Below are 11398 nucleotides of genomic sequence, written 5' to 3' on the forward strand. Positions count from 1 at the left end.
TAAAAAATCTTTAGTGGATATATTACTTAAATACTATTCGATATGGTTAAACATTTGCGTACACGAATGACATTAGTCCGGGAAGAATAAATGCATTTGCTGCTGTAGAAAGAGATTGAAGTATCTTCTTTAGCAAAAGTTACTAAATTTGGTTGCTAATTGGAAGAACAATAAGAAAAAGCTACTGCCTTCGAATACCTTTAGTTGCTTTCTTATTTAAATTATTTTTATTTGTGGAAATTCTGAAAAAGCAACACTTATACTTCATGTCCAAGGAATGAAAGTTCTAAATAATTTCACTTTCCTAGCTAAACATAGGGTAGTATTTTGATAAAGAATGATGAACACCTAAAGTATGAAAGCAAAGAATATGTACCGACAGGGATTGTGGTTTGAGTAATAAGTTTCCTTTCACACTCAGTTAGAGTTAGCTCTTGAGTTCAAGCTCTGGGTATGAAATTGCTTTTGTTAGGGAGCGCTTTACCCCCAATGTGGGACTTCCCGGCGAGCCCAATGCGAAGAAAATGCAAGTTAAGGAAGTAATCCCAACTAAAAGTGTTGGTGAGCGAAAGAAAATTTTAACCGTCTCTGTAATTGTTCATGGTGATCGCAGGACCAAAAATATTGTTGCATATAATTGAAAAAGCCACGGACGAAAGTAATAAAACACTTGGGAGTCAAAGGAACTGAAGAATGAAGGCATAATCTCGGCCAACAACAACAACAATAACTTCGCCTCTGTCCCAAACAAGTTACACGTTAGCCTACAAGGCATAACCTTGGCCGAACTAGTATAAAATTTTGGATGTGCTTTTTACTCCTCCAAACTCTCTTTTTGTTTGTATTTTGATTTCAGATACACCACGTACTGGTTTTGATTTGAAAGAATAACTCATAAGCAAAATCCTTCACTTTTCAAATTTTCAATCATTAAACTTACTCGAAGTTCACAGATAGCCCCTTAAATTTGCCGCTAAAGACTTGAAAATACGTTAATTTATTCAATGTAAAACTTAAAACTAAGGTGCCGTTTGGCCATAAATACCAAAAATATATTCACTTTTTTTGGAAATTTTGAAGTTGGAGTTGGAGTTGTGTTTGGCCATAGTTTTTGAAATTGTAGTTTTTGGTGAAATGCAGTGTAAAAAAATGAAAAAATATTGAAAAACAAGTTTTTCTTATTTTTGGTATTCCGGAATACAACTTCAAGTTGTATTCCGAATATTTATGGCCAAATGCCTAAAAGTAAAAAAAGTGAAAAAAATTCCCAAAAAAAGTGAATAGTTTTTATGGCCGAACGGCTACTAATTACTCTATATCATAAAAAGAAAGTAATTTCAATGTACAACTGCATTAAGATCACTCCTTATTCAAATTAATTTCTAGAATAAGTTTTGCAACAAAGTTTTATGTCACGACCCAGCCTCGTGGGCCGCGACTGGTGCCCTACTTGGGCACCCAAACGGACATACAAACTAAATCATCATTTTTAAACAGAGTTGAGAACGAATATTATCTTGCGCGATTGCATGTACAAAACATTATATCAGAATCAGAAGAGGCAGCGGAATATACATCGCCGAACATATGCACATATATCAAAAAGCCGGCAAGGCTATCAAATATGTCAAAAGCCGACAAGGCTGTCAAATGGCACAACGGCCCAAAACGCATATACAAATGCACGCCGACAAGGCTGCCACAAACATATACAAAATGCACGCCGACGAGGCTGCCATGACGAATAGAGTCATGCAAACACATCCGTACAGAAGTAGGCACACACACCCACAAATAAGTCTACAGACCTCTAAACAGACAAACCGAATCATATGGCGGGACAGGGCCCCGCCGTGCCCCTGAACAAATACATATATACATAGCGAACGAATATATACCAAAATGTGTGCTCTGAAATGAGAAGAGCACTCCAAACAGCAGAAGAGGGTGTCCTAAATGGGCAGATCACCAAACTGTGCATCTGTACCTGCGGGCATGAAACGCAGCCCCCGAAGAAAGGGGGTCAGTACGAAATATGTACTGAGTATGCAAAGCAGAATATACAGAAAGCAAATCTGAGACATAAACGAAATGGAAGTACCAAACATAAGTGCAAATCCAACATATCAAAATTTGCTTACTTTCAAAAATATGTAAGTAATGCATAGGGTACAGAAGAATATGGTCGCCCACCCGTCGATGGCGCCATAACACAATATAACACCAGAAAGTTTCAAATCTCTGTATCCCCGTCACATATCACATCACAACATAACGCCATACACAACATAACACCAAATATAGGTGGAACCCGACCCTCTTTTGCGAGTAGCTCGGTGAACCATAAACACAGCATAACTCCGGAGTATATCAAAATGCGCACGACAACAGAACCGGCCCGGGACTCGCCGAAAGGAATAGCAGAATGAACGAGTAGAGTCGTGAGTAGTCATATGCATAAAATCATTATCATAAATTCAAACATAAGTAAAATGATCATATTTGAAATCGGAATAATAATCATACCAAATTCTTTCAAAGATTCTCTGAATTACATAAAGGAAAGTCGCGGGACCCACGGACGGGTATTTACCCAAGTCGGGCCCGCCTATGGAAAAAATACGTATCATACATAATGCAAACTTTTATAAAAATATTGGAGCAATCCGAGCATTTATGTGAAATGTATGGCATTCAGAAATTTCGAAGTTCTTTAAAGTGAAACCTTTTTGCGCAAAGTTCGGAAAGCGATTATTTCAAATACATAAAGGTTCATATTTCATCAAATCATACATAAGAGTGCCAAGGAACATATATAGATCATATCATGCTCGGATTTCGGATTTGGAATTTCCTTAAGGCTCTAATCTAGTCTATGTAAAACTAAGACATGCCAAAAAGAAGGGAGGTTGCTTTACATACCTCGTACGCACTCCAAGATGGTCAATCTAAAGTAAATTCCAATCTACGCCTCGGGCTCCCCAAGGTCTACAAATATGCCAACGAATATCCAATATTAAACATAGGCACTTAAGCCATTTATTCCAACTAACATTAAATTCTACAGAAAATTCGGCAGCATTTCCCCTGTAAATAGGCCATCCCGAGAATTTAACTCGCTCAAAATCAACAACAACAACCACAATAACCAACCTAGCAACATCGATAATCAATTCGAAAGGCAAAATAATAATAGTAGCTCTCTTTTACACCATTCGACAACTTTCCAATTATTCAATTCAATGGCTTACTTTCAAGCCACAATATCGTTCGTACATTCGATTATTAACCCAAACTCATACTAACAACATTCGAGAACATTCTAAACAATTCACATAATTTTTCCAACAATCCACAATTTCTCCAAATTTTTGGCCGAAAACAGCCCCTACCCGTGAGCAGCCCACTGGGCACACTTCCGACTTTCAATTCATGTTTTGTATCACAATTCACAATATAACGATACCATTTTCATAAAATATACAAATTACATCAACGCACAATAACCCTCAAATCAACCCGTACAATCTCAACATCAATCTTAAGTCATTAAATGCTCAATTCCAAACTAGAATTCGTAACGACGACACGAAAGCGCTTAAGCGATAATAATGCGATATTCGGCATAATCTATGACTCACATTCGTTCACACTACACATATTCATATGTTAATGGTTCTCATATATAAGGATTGAATTAAATGCACAAAGTTCTCCAAATCAGTCCGCAACGCTTACTATATCAATTCGGGACATTTAACTCTCTCTCATTTCCAACATACAAATCATCACAACAACCATTACGACGCTAAGCGATATTAATTCATTCTTTGCTACCATTTGGAGGCTATATACACGGCTACACTACACATATACATGTATCGATGATTTTTATTCTCTTCTCCACTCTACGACAATCAATATGCTACAAGCAATTAATTCATCAACCCAATACCACACCACACACATATACTTCACACGGTCAACACACCCAACACAAGACCCAACTTCAACATTTCATATTTCATGATTTTTATCCATTTTAGCATACTACAATATGCATACAACATTTATAACTCCAAAAACAAGATTAGAACTCACCTTTATTCTCCAATCCACCAATAGGCTAGGGTTTGCAAATGAGCAAAATGAGTGGTTGAATGACCCAAACAATACTTCCACGCTACTTAGGGACCTCCAAATAGTGGATTTATACCAAAGAAATAATTTTAGAGAGGCAAAAATGGGACTTGATTTTTCTTGGTTGTGGCCGAGAACCATGGGGGAGTGGAGGCTCTCCAAGTCTTGTTATTTTTCTTTAAGTGTAGAAGTGGGAAATGAGAAAGATGACTTAGTCTTCTTTTTTTTAAGTATCCACAAATATCTCCCTTTGTTTATGGCCCACACGTGTTGGACCAATTAAAATTGGCCACACAATGTGTGGGACCATTTCAAGTCCACACGGCCACCATGGCTTTTGGTGCAAGATTTTTAAATTCCAATTTTATGAATTGTGGTCCCAATTTTTCCTAAGTGTCCAATGCCCTCAATTTCATATTCAACTTATGTCTCAAAATAAAATCAAATGGTCAAAAGTCCCGACTTCAAATCCCGTAATAGTCTTGGCCCTTAATTGTCATAGTTAATCCGGGTTGTCCCAATGTATAAAAATACGGGACGTAACATTTTATGTATGGATCCTAAGTTGCATGGACTCGGGTGCGGGTATCCGATACGGGTACGGATTCGAGTGTTGGATTTTTGGGTGGGGTGGGCCATTCCATCAAATCTTTGAGAAGGGGCCCAATCTCGTATTTGATGGTCGGGGTGGTGATAGGCTTCGTTTCTACGACTGCCTTCCCAGCAGTTGAAAGACTGAGCTAACGAATTTCGGCAAAATAGAAGATCTACGTGACCAAATTTTCCTGTGAAAAAGAAGATCTCTCTTCTTCTTCATTCTCAAGAGGAATGCTCCAGAATCTTTTCGATTGCTCGTTCGAGAACTACGATCTTTAGCTCTGGAACTGAATCATTTCCTTGTATCTGAGAAGAACTTCCAGATAGCAAAATCTAAATTTAACATTCTGGGGTCGTGTATCTGGTTATGGATACGGGTGCAGGGATTCGGCTAAGAAAATTCAAAATTATATAAAAAATAGAGCTATAAAGATATTACAAATTTTGGGAGATATTCTTATGAAAAACTTACATGTATATGAAATAAAAGCACTTCTTGGTTTATCTGAAACATAAAGCAACATATATGAAATAAAAGTACTATAATATTGAAGGTATATCATTTTCCTTATCTTAAATTTCTTTTATTTTTAATTTTGAGAAATCAAAATCTCAAATTTTCCCCCCAAATTTGTCGACGGACTCGGGTCAAAGTATCCGTATGTGATTGATCGTATCCGGAACGTTTGCCGTTCCGGCACCCGCACCCGTCCGTATCTGGGACGGGGACGGCACCCAAAATGGCGAGTCCGTGTAACTTAGATGGATCCATCTTTCCATAAGTTGTCAAGCATTCTGAACATGTTTTAAATGTTGTTAATTATCTACAAACAAAATGACATTTGATTTACCAACAAGAAGCAACATATTAATATTCTACAAACTCTTTTATTCGTTGTCTTAATTTAGCAAGCACTTTTGGCCTTTCAGAAGCTCGACCAAACAAAGCCAATATATAATGGTATGTGAGGGATAAGATAAAAGAGTTTCTCAACAGAAACAAGGCATCTGATAGCAACAATTTAACCTTCTCATTTCTCATTAAATCGAACAATGAAAAGCTTACAACAAAGTGCATTAACTTACATAGGCCCTCTCTTATTGGATATAAATGAATAAGAAATCAAATAATACAAATAATCAAAGATCGGAAATGCTAAGTCTATATAAATAAGGGTCATAATGAAGCCAACAACTACCATAGCTATAATAAGCCACCATACATCTTTGTTCAAGAAAATATAATCCAGATTAAGTGTTTGCACACAGGCTAGTACTGAAAATGTTGTGGCATAGAAAACTGAAACCATAGCAATTACGATCCTCGTAGGCAGAGAAATGTAAAAATCATCACTATGGAATTTGCAAAGAACAAATGATAACAATGTACCAATAGTGACTACTGAATTTAAAAGTGCTGCACCTAAGTAAAATATTAACATCCATAATTCATGTTTCACTTTTTTTAGGAGAATTGGTAGGCCAGTTTTCTGATCAAAACCTCCAGGGACTGTGAAAATTGCAGCGAAGTTGACAGTGCAAAGAAGAGTAGCAAGCATTAGTGCAGAATTTGCTAGGTTTCTAATTGCGTCCTCTGCTTCTTTTCGTACGTGTAAATGGTTTCTCTCGAATACTTCTTCTGCTGTTATGCCCTCGGAGTTTTTAACGTCCCATAGGCGTGGATGCACGTGGTTTCTTACATGCTGCAAGAATGATCATAAGTAAGAAAATGACCAAAATGCTAATGCAGGTAAGAACCATCATCTTCTTAATGTGTCATATCAAATCAAGTAGTTAAGAGCCTGTTTGGATGGGTTTATGGCTTATAGCATATAATTCATAAGCCATAATTTTAGAAATTTTAACTTATGGCTTTTGACTTATTTTGTTATAAACAAATGCTTAAAAGCACTTCATTTTATCCAAACATTACAAAAAATGCTTAGAAGCTATTTTGGCTTATAAGCACCTAAAATAAGTCAATCCGAACAGGCTCTAACTAGAAGCAGAACCACACCTAAATCAATCAGTACAATGAAAGTCTTCAATATTACAGTTATGATCTTCAAATCAAGAATCAAGACATAGACTTCAAATAAGGCGGCTCTGCTATTTTTTGACGACGACGGAATATCAAAAAAGAATCATACATCTGATTGTGGGAGTATAATCATATATATAATTGCACATAGTTTCTTTGTTTCTGAGTTAGTGACTAATTTAGCCCACCACCAAATTAGAAATTACATTAAGGATCTTCACATAATAGTCCATACTCTGCAAAGTGTCTTAGGCCTGTGTAACTTCAAACCTTAGGAGATCACTTTTAACTTGCATCAAACCTTCTATGATGGAATATAACGTCACATACAATTATATGCGTGTGTAAATGTGTGAAGCTCATTAATTCTAACGTCTCCCACTCGGATAATTCGAGAGATTAATTGGAGTAGTACTTGGCTTATATAGAGTTTGCCTACAATAACAGCTAGCCAGCATTCAAATGGCATATATGAAGCATTACATGTCATGTGTTACCCTCTCTAATAGGGTTGTTTGGGCTTGGCGAATCAATCACTAATCATGTCACTCTATTCCTCAATCCTTATTAAACAAACTAGGGTGGGCTATATGAATTATCACTGACCATATCGCTCCATTTAAGCTCATCTCAAGCCTTCTGTGTTGCAAGACTTCATCATAAATTGACTAGTTTTATGCTGACTGCAGCTTACCACAATTCTCCTGCTCTATTCGGACTTAAGACCGACAACATGAATAAGCACACAGACGGCTAGAGATGAGCAAGCAACCCTCATCCGTGTCTAGCAGAACTAGCTAGCTAACCACAAATTACAAAAATGCATACAAAGTTGCAAATTAAAGATGAAAGAAAAAGTACCTTAAACCAAAGCACTCCCCACATCATCATGAACACAGACAACACACACCAAATTTCTTCAAAATGATCTCCAGTTGATGTCCTAAATGGTGATCCAACAATTGCTGCATAATGCAAAATTGTATTTCCTTGTTCATCAATATCAGCCAGCATCCTTTCTTTATGAGCCACTCTTTTGAGCAAATACTCAAACAAAAATCTGTTTTTGTGCTCTGCTGCTATATGCAATATGTTCCTTTGTTCATCCAATGTCTCCACAGCTTCAGGGTATTTTTGCAAAATTTCAACAACTAACTCATTGATTTTAAGTTTTGATGCTTGTATTAGTGGATTTGGCACAGGATCAATATAGCTCCAATCATAGTTTTCCAGCAACATTTTTGCTAGTATTGGTGCAAGAATATGGTTTTGCTTTGCCTCGTCAATAACTTGTAACCAGGAAAAACCTAAAAAGAAGATATATTTAAGAATGCAAGAAAAATATAAGTGAGGAAGTGGGTAATTAAGAGGTCAACTAATATTTGTATAAAGAATTTTTACATTATCATGTCGCCTTTACATGTTGTGATAGGTAACTTGCTTTATTCTCAAAATTACAAATCCCGTTCTCTATGGAGAGTTACCCGTATAATTTTTATGCTATCAAGTCACCTTTCTATGTGTAGCCGCTTAGCACGTAACCTGTCTTACTTTCAAAATTACAAATCCCACTTTTTATGGAGGACCTGTATATATTATTTTTGAGTGATCTAGTAGTGTAAAAGTTTTCTTGCATCGTTGATCTATATATATATAAGTTAACCTCGAGAATTAATAACTCGAAATTAACATCACCTTAGCTTCCCAAGATGATACTCCTCGAGAAATAATTGTCTTTTTTTCTTAGATATTATTCTCATTCTAATTATTTCCAGAAGAGTTTTTTTTTTTTTTAGGGGAATTTTTTCAGCAACAATATTTTAGGAAAAAACATGACTCAGCGAAAGTGAATTCATTTTTTCTTACATAAGAAATAAATGTGAAGTATAAAAGATAATATACTAATTTAGCAAATGTACAAGTAGTACGTTATTATGAATATCATATTAATGGATGGTTATATGGAGAGCGTACCTAACAGATAATTGATGAATGAAGGCCTTTTTATGCGGTCAACTTTGTTGGTAGCTTGTGTTCTGCTCGAATTATCACATTCTTTATACATAGGGGGAATACCTGATCCATCACATAAAAAATAAATGTAGAATAATATTGTCTTAAAGAAAGAAGAACTTTTTTTCATGAAGAGGTTTCAAAATGAAAAGGTCGTTTCAAATAATATCTTGATTATAGTACCCGCAAGGGTGGCTCAGTTGGTTAAGCATGGGGCTTTCATAATGAAAGTCCCGGTCTGAAACTCCCTGCCTATGACAACAGGGGATTTGCCTTCTGGGTTGAGCTCGTCGCACGGGGCTTGCCTAGTGCGGTTACCTCTTTTGTGTGGTTTGCGAGCTATTGTACAGGAGTTGGTTTATCCTGTGCGCACTCGAAGGGTAGCGGCTACGGGTTCCCATGTCATAAAAAAAAATGTCTTGATTATAGTTTCAAGAAAAACGATCAAATTTACCATATATTATTATTATTATTATTATTATTATTATTATTATTATTATTATTATTATTATTATTATATCAAACTAACTCTTCTTTATATTTGGGGCCCATTTATACACTTCTCATTAAAAAATTATCTCGTATTTGTCCTTGACCTAGCAAAGTTCTAACCTAAAGTATAACAAATTAAAGGCAATTTAAAACCATTGACAAAAGTAGAGAGGTAAATTTGAACGTTTTTTTAAATTTATCGAGTCCAAGCTGGAACTCCGTCAAAATATCAAGGTAAGACAAAATACTTAACAACAAAGGTATGAATGGCTTCAAAATATAACGAGAACAGTAGAAGAATATTAAATATGAGCTTACAAGAATAGACGATGGTTTCAATGATCTGAAAAGGAACAGAAGGTGTCTTCCCAATTTCGGCAAACAAGTAATCAGATCCACTCTTGAATGATAATTGCTTTGTAGCCAACACATCCAAAGCAGTCATTTTCTCATCATCACGTTCGTTAACTATTTTAGGATATTGATTCACTATATTTGTTGCTAGATCTGCTTCACATGAAACAAAATCATTAGGTAATTATAGTGACTATATATTTGAGGTTGCTCATTCAAAATTTTATGCGAGAAATTAGGAGTATGACGTCAAATCACATCATTTTTAGCGTGTATTCGAACCTTCTTTTAAGTTTTTTGAAATGAAATTTAATATATTCTAAAACTACATAAAAGAATACTATATATGTGAAAGAACTTGATTCTCATTTACAAATACAGAGGTGACAAGATTGATCACTTTCTTAGCTAGTAATCCATCCAACTCAAGCCTAAGTACATGGATTGGCTAATGATTGAAAGGGATTTACTCCGAAATGACTCATCAAACTACTGGGACAAAACAGATTAAAATAGTGTAACCTGATGGATTGAAATGCAATCCAAATCCAAGCATACAAAATAAATCTGATAAAAAAGAGAAGCTAATAATTAAAAAAATAATACAATAACTCACATTCTTTTCGAAAAATCAAAGTAAGAAGGATGGGAGGTTGAATCATGTGTTTGGTGGATTGGGTTATGACCCGTCATTTGACCCAACTTAACCGGTCCCTTTTTTTCATTGGCGACTGCAACATAGACTCTAATGGTCCAATTGAACCTCGTTTTTCTTACAGAGTATAATATAAATGTGAAAATTACTAACTTTTCAAACAAATATGAAGCTCTGAATCCGTAACTGCAAAAGTAAAAAACATAAAAGCTAAACCTAGCATGTTTAAATCTTGAACCCGCCTTTGATTTTGACGTGAACTTCTTTAGACGAGTTGAGTCATGACCCATTTATTGATTTGACCTGATGGACCATCCCAAGTTTAAATGGATCATTTATCTAGACTAATGCAAGCATCAAGTTGTTTATCAAAAATATAAAACTTACAATAACAATCATGGATTACTGATGCATGAAGAACTGTCTTCCCATCATTCCTCTTCATAGTTACCTCACTAAAATCACGAGCCAAAATATCAAATACATCTTTTTCCCCACTTGCTGCTGCAACATAAAGTGGTGTCTCCCCTAAATTGTTTTTCACAAAAACTAAGTCCTTCTCAATTCTCAAAATCATCTCCACAACATCTTTTTTACCAAATCTTGCAGCTTCATGCAATGGTGTATCTCCACTACTGTTCCTAATTTCCAAATCATTAATGCTCAATTTAGGATCAAGAATTTCGAAACCCCCCACGTTACCGTGGATTGCAAGAAAGTGAAGGATGTTGTCACCCCGATTATCAATCGGGGTAACACCTTCTTCTCTCCAAAAATCGCGTAAATCAAGAGACCTCCCTCCAGATGCGGCTCTGTAAGCTTTTGATCTTCGACTTGCTTTGGCACTCAAGTCGCTTTGCATTTTAATTTAATATAATTTGTTTTTGGGTGGTGAGCATAGCTTGGACAAGTTGTTTTCGTGATTCCTAGTTTTTTACTTATATATAGTGAACTACAGTGCATGTACATGTACATATCGCTGTATATTTTGGAAAGATTGAAATAAGATTGAGTTACATCATGAAATGATGTCATACATGATTCCGATTAATTTTGCCAGTTATTAAACTTTCAATTTATTACATCAAGGTTAGTAGCAGAAAAAT

At 35.7% G+C, this 11398-nt stretch overlaps 1 protein-coding gene across 1 annotated transcript; it reads right to left on the bottom strand.

Annotated features, from left to right (window-relative positions):
* Positions 1-5815: 5815 nt before the first annotated feature.
* Positions 5816-11300, bottom strand: LOC132610362 (uncharacterized). The gene is made up of 5 exons (XM_060324665.1): positions 10680-11300; positions 9602-9790; positions 8753-8854; positions 7640-8085; positions 5816-6440 (listed from the first exon to the last, which is right to left on the bottom strand). Exons 1-5 carry the CDS (start codon positions 11152-11154, stop codon positions 5820-5822), a joined length of 1833 nt encoding a protein of 610 aa, XP_060180648.1. The 5' UTR covers positions 11155-11300; the 3' UTR covers positions 5816-5819.
* Positions 11301-11398: the final 98 nt, after the last annotated feature.

Source organism: Lycium barbarum, chromosome 9 (genome assembly GCF_019175385.1).
Source record: "Lycium barbarum isolate Lr01 chromosome 9, ASM1917538v2, whole genome shotgun sequence".
In the NCBI taxonomy this organism is placed as follows: domain Eukaryota; kingdom Viridiplantae; phylum Streptophyta; class Magnoliopsida; order Solanales; family Solanaceae; genus Lycium; species Lycium barbarum.